The following is a 12891-nucleotide window of genomic DNA, read 5'->3' as shown; positions in this document are numbered from 1 at the left end:
TTACTTGGGTCTTTTATAAAGGTTTGTTCTTTTGGTAAGTAGTTTGTTGATTTTTGTTGTTGTTGTTGTTGTTGATTTTATATCAGAGTATTAAACTGAGTTCATTCAACTGCTTGGTTATCTGTGTTTTCTTGTATCTCATTGAGTTTTTTCAGAACTGCAGTTTTGAAATCTTTGTCATTTAAATCACATATTTTCATGTCTATATGTTTATTTTCTGGAGATATTTTCTTTCTGAGATGCCTCATTACCTTGGTTATTCATAGTATTTTGTGGATCCTGTTTAAGTGGCACTTCTATAGTATAGTGAATTTTAAAGAGTGTGCTGCCAGAATTTTTATCAGGGGCACTGACATGTTTTTTCTTAGGTTGTCAAATAAAAGAATGACAGAAACCAGCACAACAATAGCTGTCTAGTATGAATGAATCAAAATTATACCTATTTTGGAATCGTATTAGCAAAAAATATATTTTTGATGTGCCTAAGAATTTTAGTAATTACGTGTGCCACGAGTAGAAAAGGGTTGAAAACTGCTGCTCTAGTAGATTAATAAGAGGTGTTTTTATTGTTTTCCAGAAGTTGGCATGAAACCATTAGGTTGTTTTTTTTTCATTTCTTTTCATTGCTGTGGCTTTTTAGATCTCTGCCTGTCAGTGGAAAATGTCCTGTGTTCTGTGGGGAGGTCAGCACCTCCTCAATGACCAGGTTGCTTCAGTCTCAAGGCACCAACCCCACAGGGACATGTGTTGGGCAGTTGGGTTCCAACTCCATGAAATCCCAGTACTGTCCTCTGCATCTCAAGCCTACCAGCAGTGTAGCCGTGTTGGGTGGGAGTGGCGTGAGCTGGGAGAGAGAGGATGGCTGATGCCTTTGTGATGCCAGTAGGAGTGGCTGGCATAACTCAGCAGCCTCCCCTCTGTGTCTCCATCCATGCTAGTATTCACCACAGAGGACAACTGTCACTCAGGAAAAATTGTTTCTGTAGTTTTAGTTCTCAGGTTGCAGATAATGTACACTTCATCTGACATTCAGTACTACAGCTTTTGGCTCTCACTGCTAGCTCTGGGAGTTTGAGGGGAAGTGGCCAGATTCAGTGGCTTTGTTTTTCTGCCTGGTGATGGCAAGTGCCAGACAATCATTGCCATACCTCTGTTCTTTGTCCCTGCCCAGGTCACTAAGTTTTGCTGCAACATATACTGACCATTCCCACAGGAATACTCACTGTGTCTCTTTGCTGTTCTTGGCTGCAGGGAGTGCCAGCAACAACCTGATGCTTCTCTCTCCTGAGACCCACAGCAATCTCCAGTTACTTCCATGGCACTGTCTCACCTCTTCTCCCCTCCAGCCCACCTTTAGGTTTTTCGATGCACAGATCTCTTATATGTGTTTGTGTATGGTTCAGGGTATTCTTTGTTGAACTGTGGCTGTTCATAGCGTTATAACTTTAAGAGAAGACACCAAAGGGACATCTCATGCCACGATTTCTCTGACGTCAAAGGGTTTCTTTTGGGATTGATGAAAATGTTCTGGAATTAGACAGTGGTGATGGTGGTTCAGTTTTTGAATATACTAAAAGACACTGGATTGCATACTATGATATAAATGTAAATTGTATCCATATGATAACTAAAAAGACATGTATATAATTTAAGTGAAAGAGATGGATTATTAGCTGCTGTAAATCAAATTGTGTCATGCAAAAGGAAACCAGGCCACTTAACAAAAAGCTTCTCTTATGAAATACTTCTATTTCTAAAATTGCATATATGTCATTGTACCATTTTCTCTCTCCTATTATATAGAACAATTTCTCACTTGCCATGAAACTGTTGAAGGAACTGCATAAAGAATCAAAAACAAGAGATGATTGGCTGGTGAAATGGGTCCATAGCTACTGTCGACTCAGCCACAACAAGAGCCAGACCCAGAATTGTCCTGAGCAGATTCTTACTGTGTTGAAAACAGTCTCTTTGTTGGGTATTAGACTGCTCTTATCTCTATAAGTTTAAGAATGCTATTTTATATTATGTCTCTGTGTCTTATAAAACTATTTGCGTTACTTTATCTGACATTTGGGAATTGAATCCTTGTAATTTTATTAACTATTTGGAGCCAGGGTACTTTGTATCCTAGTATTGCTATTGAATATGATGTTGGGTGTTTTTATTTCTTTATCTATAAAATAGAATTGAAAGTAAAAGTTTTTTAATACTTAGTCAAATTATAAGTCTGATGGTTTAATGATACTGAAAACTTTATGCTTACATACAAGAATTAACTTGTAAAAAAAATTAGATATGAAAAGCATTTTTCCTCCCCAGGGCTCCTCTTTTTATAATAATGTAGCCTTTAAGACTTAGGGGAGAAAACTTTCTCTGTGTAGGTTTCAGACCTGGTATGATAGCGCTGTTACCATATATCCAAAGGTACCTAGTGGCACCCTTATTGAACATGCTCCCAACCATATTCTCAAATTTGACTCTAGCAGGACAGGGTAGCATATCAGAATATCAGCCTCAGTAAATGTGCACACAGGAAAAGCATTCTTTGGTTATTGATTCCAGAATTTTAAAATCTTACAATGGTTTAAATATTTTTATGGATTTTTTTAGGAGGGTGGAGGGATAGGTGGAATATGCTGATATGAAGATAAATATTGGTAGTCATAGAAACAATCCTACTGTGTTAAATGGTTATAGTATATAGTACTTTGTAACAGCCTTATGAAATAAGCAGAGTCAGTAGTTAAGGCTTTGTATCTTAGAAAAATATGTCAGAGAATTGTCATCCCATGAGCAAGGTGATGTAGTGGGTGACACCTGCTGGAAGACCCCCTTTCTCTTTTACACCTTCTTCTCACATCTCTGCACACTAAGCTGCTGGCTTGACAAAGGCTGAGTAATCTCCTTTCCTAGAGCTATACAGTAAGATGAAGAATCACACCTTGATTTTTTTTTCAACAACAGTTTATACTCAATATTATTTCAGGTGTGCAGTATAGTAGTTAGAAATTTATATAATTTATAAAGTGATTCCCTTGATAATTCTTGCACCATCTGACAACATACATGGTTACTATAATATTATTGACTATATTTCTTGTTTTGTTTTTTTTGTTTGTTTTTTGTATTTTTCCAAAGTGAGAAGTAGGGCAAGGCAGACAGACTCCCGCATGCACCCGACCGGGATCCACCCGGCACGCCCACCAGGGGATGATGCTCGGCCCTCTGGGGTGTTGCTCCACTGCAACTGGAGCCATTCTAGCGCCTGAGGTGGAGGCCATGGAGCCATCCTCAGCGCCTGGGTCAACTTTTCTCCAATGAAGCCTTGGCTGCAGGAGGGGAAGAGAGAGATAGAGAGAAAGGAGAGGAGGAAGGGTGGAGACGCATATGTGCGCTTCTCCTGTGTGCCCTGGCTGGGAATCGAACCCAGACTTCCACACACCCGGCTGATGCTCTACCACTGAGCCAACTGGCCAGGATTGCTTGACTATATTTCTTAAGGCGTACTTTATGTCCTGTGGCTATTTTATAACTGCCAGCTTGTACTTATTAATTCTTTTACCTTTTCATTTAGCCTTCCCTGTCTGGCAAGCATCAATTTGTTCTCTGTATGTATAAGTTGTTTCTGTTTTCTTTGTTCATTTATTCTTTTCTTTATTTTATTTTAATTTTTTTTATTTTAGAGAGACAGACAGAAAGTGGGGGGAGGAGAGAGATGAGAAGAATCAATAGTTGTTTCACTTGAGTTGTTTATTCATTGCCTCTCATGACTGGGTGGCTCAAGCCAGCAACCTTGGGATCATGTCAATGATCCCACACTCAATCCAGTGACCCCGTGCTCAAGCTAGCAACCTTGAAGTTTCAAACTGGGGACCTGAGCTTCCCAGGTTGACATTTCATCCACTGTATCACTACTAGTCAGGCTATTTTGTTCTTTAGATTTTACATATAAGTGAAATCATATACTATTTGTCTTTCTCTGTCTGACTTACTTCACTTAGCCTAGTACCCCCTAGGCCCATCCATGTTGTCACAAATGGTAAAGTTTTATTCTTTTTCATGGGCTAGTAATATTTCATTTTGTGTGTATGTGTGTGTGTGTGTGTGTGTATACCACATCTTTAACCTTTTGTCTTTTTTTTTATAAATAAATTTTTATTATAATGGGGTGACATCAATAAATCAGGGTACATATATTCAAAGAAAACATTTCCAGGTTATCTTGTCATTTAGTTCTGTTGCATACCCATCACCCTTTTGTCTTTTGATTGGCGTTTTTAATTCATTTATGTTTAAAGTAATAAGTAATATGATGTAGTCATAGACATTTTATTATACATAGTTGTTTTCTGATTGTTTTGGTAATTCTCTGTTCCTTTCTTACTCTCCTCTTCTCTTGTATGTTGATCACATTCTGTAGTGTTATATTTGGAATCCTTTCTCTTGTAGATTTTTGCTTTGTGGTTACCTTGTACTTCATATATACCAAGCTGTGTACATAACGGTCTGTTTTAAGTTGATGGTCACTTAAGTTTGAGACATTCTAAAATCACTACCTTTTTAACTCATTTCCTCCACATTTATGTTTTTGTCATTTTTTACTTTTGTATGTGTGCTTGTGTGTATCCCTTAATTTACTGTTGTATTTATGCATGATCTTCCTGCATTTGCCTTAATTCTAGCCTTATACTAGCTTTATACTAACCTTTATACTAACTTTAGTGTTGATTAATCCACTAATTTTATCACATTTACCTTTTTCAGAATTTTTTCTTTGCAATATTTTTAATTGTTTTTTTATTGAATTTATTGGGGTGACACTGGTTAACTAAATTACACAGATTTCAGGTGCAATTCTACAACACATCTTCTGTACACCATTTTGTGTGTTTACCTGCCCCTCAAGTCAAGTCTTCATTCATTCTTTACTGCATTTTCTCACTCGTGTTTTTTTCTTTTTCTTAAACAAACCCTTTAACATTTCTTTTGTTGGTGATATACTCCTTCAACTTTTACTTATATGGGAAGAACCAGACCTTTAAATACAGCAGTATCTGTTGCTCTATCAGCAACAGGTAACAGTATCCATTAAAAAACTACAATGGCTTATTAATGTATATGCACAAGTACATTTCCTGTTCTTTGTAACAGATATAGAGTTAGGTGCTTTGGCAAAATACAGGATAGTAGTACTTGAATAAAAGTTAATCAGTGTTTTAATTGCTTAGCCTTTGTATACTTCAATGTGAGTGCTAACAAAGAACTTTTTTTATTAATGTTAGTTCAAGATTACCCAACCAGTGTTTAAAGTCAGCTTCTTATAACATCAGGTTTTTAGTTAGTTTCTTAATTAAAAAACAAACAAAAAAACACTTATATACTACAAATTTATTTTTTATAAATTTATGGTATTTACTTCTGAATAAAAATCTTGTCTGTGTGTTTCATCCAGCAGGTGAAAAAATATCAAGCTATTTAGGCAAAAATCTTTGGGCTTTCCGTGACCATAACATTCTCTTGGGTACAACGTACAGAATCATAGCTAATGCTCTCAGCAGTGAGCCAAGTTGCCTTGCTGAAATTGAGGAAGGCAAGGCTAGAAGAATCTTGGAGCTTTCTGGATCCACTTCAGAGAATACAGAAAAGGTAATATTTATTGCAAGAATGAACTTTTTATGTTAGTGTGTTTTATGTTTTTAATATGTTACCTTTTGGCTAAATGAAAGAACTAATGGATAGAGGGAAGAGTCAAGATGATGAAGTCAGTAAACGGAGCTTGCTTCCTACCATGATCATATCATAATTACAACTCAATGAGAGAATAATCATACCTATACAGGATTTCTATAACTAAGATATAAAGAAAAAGTCACATTGAGACAGGTAGAAGACACAAAGATGCAGACAGGACAGGGCCTGTACCCACAGTGTAGCAATTAAGAAATGAGAGGATAGCTCAACTTTGGAGGCCCCCCCTAAGAAACAAGGGGTTCTAGCCCCACACCAGGCTCCCCAGCCCAGGGCACCTATTCTGGAAAGAAGAGTCCCCATAACATCAGGCTTTGAAAACCAGCAGGGATCATGCTAAAAGAGACAAATGGCTTTATGGGACTGAACTGCTTTTTCTAAAGGACCCATACACAAACTCACTTGCTCTAAGTTCCAGCAAAGGGGAAGCAGCTCAGAAAATTTCAGAGATACATGAGTAGGAACTAAATTGAATAACTTTAGGATGACAGCTTCAGGGTTGGGGAACATGGGAATCCTCTCAGGGAACAAAAGCACTGATAGAAACACCATTGTTCTTTGTTGAATTCTTTTCTGACACAGCTGGACCGGCACAGTGAAGCACCAAGTCTGTGCTCTTCTTTAACCTGGCTAAGAATATTTGCCCTATCATGCTATCTCTCTGAGACCCCCCTACCCACCCATCTTGATTACCAGGCCCTAGTCTCTCATCTTCTTGTCCACATGAGCAACCTGCCTAGCTTGCACTGTGGACTCTAAAAATCCACAAATCTCACAAGAATGTTGTCCAGCCTCGGCTCATGCATCTGACTCTCTAAGTAGAGTCCACAAGCTTCACACAGCAGCAGTCAGTGTTCTGTTTGCTTCTTGAGTTTGAGGATCTAACTTTTTTCATAGGTTTAGGAAGTTCTCACCAATTATTGCTCTGAATAGGCTCTCCATTCCCTTATCCCTCTATTCTTCTTCTGATATATCCATTATTCTTGTATTGCTTCCCCTGAAGGAGTCAGAGAATTCTTGTAGAGCTCTTTTTTGTTTTGTTTTGTTTTGTTTTGTTTTTGTATTTTTCTGAAGTTGGAAACGGGGAGGCAGTCAGACAGACTCCCGCATGCGCCCGACCGGGATCCACCCGGCATGCCCACCAGGGGGCGATGCTCTGCCCATTCGGGGCATCACTCTGTTGCAACCAGAGCCATTCTAGTGCCTGAGGCAGAGGCCACAGAACCATCCTCAGTGCCTGGGCCAACTCTGCTCCAATGGAGCCTTGGCTGCAGGAGGGGAAGAGAAAGAGAGAAAGGAGAAGGGGAGGAGTGGAGAAGCAGATGGGCACCTCTCCTGTGTGCCCTGGCTGGGAATCGAACCCGGGACTCCTGCACACCAGGCCGACGCTCTACCACTGAGCCAACCTGCCAGGGCCTAGAGCTCATTTTTTTAAATTCATGAGTCTGTCTTCTTCTCAAGTTGCCTGTCTTTGATGTCACTGATTTTCTCCTCTATTAGCTAATCTTGCTAGCTCAGTTTTTAATTCATGTATTGAGTTCATCTGTTTTTAAAGTTTCAGTCTCCTTGGTGAAGTACTCTTTTTTTTTCTCATTAATTTGTTTTTTGAGCTCATTAAATTGCCTATTAGTGTTTTCTCTCATCTCATTGAGTATTTTCAGAACTTCAGTTTTGAATTCTATCATTTAACTGTAATGTTTCTATGTGATTGAGATTGCTTTCTGGAGATTTTTCATTTCCTTCTTAATTACTTGTCTGTCTTGTGTAGCTATGTTTGGTGGCACTTGTGAATGGTGTTAAGAACTCTCACAAAAATACAATTAAATATGAACAATAAAAATTGAAAAAATACAATTAAAAATATAAAGATTTAAAAAATAATGACAAGAAAAATGAAAAACCACAGTAAACAAAGAGCAAACACCAAAAATGAATCAAAAATAAACAAAACACCTACAAAAATAAGAAAAACAAATATTAAATAAAATGAAATTTAAAAGATAAAAATAGGAAAAGAAGGAAAAAAGAGAAAACATTTTTTTCAGTTTTGAGAGGTCACCTTTTTCTTTCAGGAGGTGTCACTGTGTTACATGTTTTAATTCTGTGAACTTCCTGGGCTGTTATCTGCTGAGGTGTTGCTGCTGCAGTGATATAGGCGGGGCTGCAGTCACGTTGGTGGGCGTTGCCTATTGTGAGGGCTTTTCGGCTTTAAAGCTTTAGGAATGACAATCTCAGTCCTCTGGGTGCCCCTCCCCATGTCTCAACCAGACGTTGAACACCTCTGTACTTCAGGGAGAGAGTGGCTCTGCAGCTAGCTGTGGTGTTTGTCTCTGCCACTTTCCGTACCCCACAGATGAGGGAGGTCAGTTCTCGGAGCCTGGGGCCACACTGTCCCTGCCAAGTGAAGGCTGCTGGCAGATCTCAGGAACACTGGCTGAGACTGAGTGCTCTGCTGTCGCTTTGGTTTAGTATTTCCTCCTCTGCCCCTCAGTCTCTCTGCTCTTCCTGAAGAAGGAGACCCAGTCACTCCCAGCTTCCCTCTTTGTATACCACCAGACAAAACCCAGACAGCATGAGCTTCCTTCCTCCCCATTGTCTTGGCAGAGAAAAAAACCCAGTCCACTGCTTTTCTCTGGAACAGACCACTGTGCATTTTATCTTCCTCCCCTGCCCTCTTCAACCCTTCCCACCTTTAATTCATTTGGTGCACTGATCTTTCAGGCATGCCTGTGAGCCTATGTGGGTTTCATTTGCTGCATTATAGTTCAATTTGTTGAAATTTTAAGGGGAGAGGTCAGGAGTATCTCTCACACCACCATTGTGAATGAGAGACAGAGACATACAAAAAGGGAGAGAGATAAGAAGCATCAACTTGTAGTTGTGGCAATTTAGTAGCTCATTGATTGTTTCTCATATGCACCTTGATGGGGTAGACTCCAACTGAGTCAGTGACCCCTTGCTCAAGCCAGTGACCCTGTGCTGAAGCTAGTAGCCTGCACTCAAGCTGGATGAGCCCGCATTCAAGCAACAATGTCAGGGTTTCAAACCTGATTCCTCCGCATCCCAAGTCAATGTGCTGTCCACTGTGCCACCTCCAGTCAGGCTCAACTACTTCTTAAAATGAAGTTTTATTCAACAATTTACCTGACCTGTGGTGGTGCAGTGGATAAAGCATCAACCTGACCTGGAATGCTGAGGTCGCCGGTTCAAAACCCTGGGCTGGCCCGGTCAAGGCACATATGGGAGTTGAAGCTTCCTGCTCCTCCCTTCTCTCTCTCTCTCTCTCTCTCTCTCTCTCTAAAATCAATAAATAAAGTCTTGGCCTGACCTGTGGTGGCGCAGTGGATAAAGCGTCGACCTGGAAATGCTGAGGTCGCCGGTTCGAAACCCTGGGCTTGCCTGGTCAAGGCACATATGGGAGTTGATGCTTCCAGCTCCTCCCCCCTTCTCTCTCTCTCTCTCTGTCTCTCTCTCTCCTCTCTCTCTCTCTCTCTCTCTCTCTGTCTCTCCTCTCTAAAAATGAATAAATAGAATTTAAAAAAAAAGAAAATTAAAATAAAAAAAAACAGTTTAAAAAACAGTATATTATTTGAATAATCATACACCAGTTTGCAAAAGAATAAATTATGAAAATTCACTCAATCTGTTAAAGATGCAGCTAAATGCTTTTTGCCAGCAGAAATGAGAGATCCATCATTTCGGGATCCTAGTTAGGGTTAGTTTTAACCTGGACCTTAAAGAATAAAAAAGGGATAATTAAAGAAAATAAGTAAATAATGGGTATTGCTTTCTGTTTTTGTAATATATTTGACAATTAGGCACAGCCAAGTTTATTATATGGGAAATTGACATACTCCATATTTTTCCTGTTTATTTGAATGATACACTATTTTAGCATTAAAAATGAGAAATTTGTGTTAGAATGATGTGGACAGTATTTCCATGAATTTTGTTAATGAAATTTAATTAGCAGTCATAACTCAGGTGTCCAACTAGTTTATGGGACAAATCAACCTTTTTAACTTTTCTATTTAGTACCTACGTTTTAAAATTATTTGTATTTTGATAGTTACCAGCCTCTCCTCGTCTCATCATGACCCACTGTGTAGCCTTGCCTTTTTCCCTCGCAGTGTTACCAGTATCTGTGCAGGACATGAAATTCCTCACAGTGCTGTGTGCCGCACTGACTTTCGGCACCTGCTCTCTATGACTAGTGGACTGCCTGGCCCACACTTGGCTTATTCTTTTTTGTTTGGTTGTATTTTATCTGCTTAGGATCTTACTGGAATTGCTTACTCTTTCACAATCAGGGCATTTCACCAGCTTTCTGTATTTATTACTTTATGCCTAATTGATCACAAGTATTCTTCCTTTTTCATCACTAGTAGAAAATAGAGTTTTTCCACAAAGCTTTTTTAGTCACACTAGGATCTCTGTGAATTCTAGGTCATCACAGGGCTGTACCAGAGAGCATTTCATTACCTTTCTGAGGCTGTGCGGACAGCTGAGGAGGAAACCTGGCCTTCCATCAGCAGCCAGCAGCCTGCAGCTGGGAAGATAGATGCTTATATGACGCTGGTGGATTTCTGTGACCAACAGCTCCGCAAGGAGGAAGAGACTGCATCAGGTGAATAAAGAAATAATAATAATTAGTCTGTCTTGTTATGTTAACATAAAGTATTAAGAATTTTGTACATACTTTTGGTTTTCTATTTGTGTGTGTTTTGAATGAGAAAAGTCTTTTTTTTTTTAAGAAGGAATGACATCTCCAGGCACCATGACCTGCTTATCTTTTATCCTGAATTCCAACTATGGTCTATCTTTTCATTTATTTAATTTATACTTTCATATTTTGCATGTAGCTTTGGTATAAGTGGCTTTATGTGTCCTGCCTCCTGCTCCTGAATAAATTCAGTAACCAGTGGCTGCCATTTATGTTCCCAGCCCAGAAAGCAAACCGCAAACCGTTCTTCATACAGAATGTGTAATCTAATCAAAAAGTTCAGCTTCTAGATACAAACTTTTATACATAGTCCAAAATTGCTTCTGGTGATTGTTGACCAGGGTTGTTAGGAGAAACAAACAAACTCAATGACATACTATAAAACATAAGCCAAAAAGGGAAAATATAATTACATGTTAAATTTATATTTTATGTATAAGTAGATATATTGACCATTGTTTTGTTTTTTTTCCCTGTCCTTGTCAGGTATTGAGCCTGTAGAACTGCAAACATACCCAGCCCTTGTGGTGGACAAAATGTTGAAAGCTTTAAAATTACATTCCAATGAAGCCAGGCTGAAGTTTCCCAGACTACTGCAGATTATAGAACAGTATCCAGAGGAGACCCTGAGCCTAATGACAAAAGAGGTTAGTGTTTGTAGTCGACAGAGCTAGAAGTCATATTCCTATTTACATCCAAACACATTAATATGTATAATGCATAGCTTACAGCTTTTCCTAACAAGCATTAAATTTTGCTACATTCCAAGTACATATGTAATTTAAAACTGTATAAAGTATTCACATTTTACCATTTTCCTTAGCAGGTGTTGTTAGTGCTATGTCTAAACAAGGACCCCAAGAAATAGAGGAGGACATATATTTGGGGCACAGATGGGAATTTTCTGTAGCACAGTTTACTGTCCATAAAGACAAAGTTTTAGTCTGTAACATCTGTTGATGCCTATGTTCAGTGTATTATTTAGTCCAGGGCGAACGGAGTACATTTCAGCTAACAGCCCACCCCCAGTGCCTAGAATGCCCGATAATAGCACCCCAAACAGAGGGATACTGAGGCTAGTGTGGCTGGGCATACAGGAGCAGCCTGCAGTCCCCACGTCTGTTCTCCGGCTTGTGCGCGCCTGCTGCCCTCATCTACAGGGCTGCAGCCTCCTGCTGCCTTCCCTCAGTCAGGCCCCCTGTGTAAAAACTGGAGGGCTGTCCAGTCAAAGTGGTGGTGTAACTAAACATGGTACTCACGTCCTCCCAGAACCCCATCCAAGTGACAACTAAACTACAGAGCAACCATCATTCAGAACCACCTGAAATATAGCTTAATTGGAATTTCTACAAATAGGGAATTAAAGAAGACTAGTAGGAGGAATGGAGACATGGAACAGGCTGGTCTCACAAACATGGCAGATAAAAATCAAGAGGACTGTGTTGGCTACAGAGGTAACCCCTGAGGAATGACAGGCCCCAGGCCTACACCAGGCCCCAGGCCTACACCAGGCCCCAAGCCCACCTGGCTTCAGCATGCCCCATACATCTTACAAAGTGGGCCCGGACCCGGCACTTGCAGCACTCAGCCTTGGGTCACAGCTTGACCTTGCTGTGGCACCTCCAAGCCCAGCACAAGTAGCAGCCATCTGCAGTTCGCGTTGTGGCTCATGCCGGATAGCCCCAGTAAGAAAACGGTGGCAGCTAGCCAGGGCAGGCACCTTCCAGGAGGCCCCAGAACCAGAAAATTCAACTTCAGACCACATCAAAGCACCACCAGCCAACTCCCTCCACAAGCAACACGCTCCAAGGGCAGTCTCAGTGGGCCCCTGTAAGCTGATCTTCACTGTGGGTGAAGGTCAGTGGTCAGTGGTCTCAGCCAGTTTTTGCAGTTGATTGGTCTGGGGATCAATTCCTCCCAGTGATAGGCCAACAACAATGAAGGCTCAACTACAAGAGGAGGATGTTCACAGCTCACCCAGGGGGTGCACCTCAAGTATCCAGCTTGGGTGATCAGGGAGGCTGTGCCACTGGACCCTATAGAGTACCTACCATTCGGCCACTCTGCCAAGCCTAGGAGATGGAATAGCACTACCTAATAAGTAAAAACCAACACAGGAAGGTAGGAAGGTTGCTAACATGAGACAAAGAAATATGTCCCAAATGACAGAACAGAACAAAACTCCAGAAAAATAACTAAATAAAAGGGAGACAAGCAACCTACTAGATGCAGAGTTCAAAACACTAGTTGTAAGGATTGGTCAGTGAGTTAACTTAGTGAAAACCTCAACAGCATAAAAAGATGCCAGTCAGAAATGAAGGATAATTTACCGGGAATCTTTATTATAGTAGATGAAGCCAAGAATCAACTCACTGATTCAGAATATAAGAAAGCAAAAAACACCCAATCAGAACAGC

At 40.2% G+C, this 12891-nt stretch overlaps 1 protein-coding gene across 2 annotated transcripts in view; it reads left to right on the top strand.

The window, feature by feature from the left end:
* The window catches only part of PRKDC (protein kinase, DNA-activated, catalytic subunit), a 269534-nt gene that overhangs the window by 233464 nt on the left and 23179 nt on the right, over positions 1-12891 (top strand). Inside the window, exons 70-73 of one of the 2 annotated variants that reach the window (XM_066266092.1) lie at positions 1804-1978; positions 5459-5649; positions 10198-10378; positions 10961-11121. In XM_066266092.1, the coding sequence (XP_066122189.1) occupies positions 1804-1978; positions 5459-5649; positions 10198-10378; positions 10961-11121 (708 nt within the window). Of the gene's footprint in view, positions 1-1803; positions 1979-5455; positions 5650-10197; positions 10379-10960; positions 11122-12891 lie in introns of both variants that reach the window. The other variant, XM_066266091.1, reaches the window with a different exon arrangement.

The sequence above is a fragment of the Saccopteryx bilineata genome, chromosome 3 (genome assembly GCF_036850765.1).
Source record: "Saccopteryx bilineata isolate mSacBil1 chromosome 3, mSacBil1_pri_phased_curated, whole genome shotgun sequence".
Lineage (NCBI taxonomy): Eukaryota > Metazoa > Chordata > Mammalia > Chiroptera > Emballonuridae > Saccopteryx > Saccopteryx bilineata.
The sequence above is the reverse complement of the archived record's forward strand: the minus strand, read 5'-3'. Positions and strand labels throughout refer to the sequence as shown.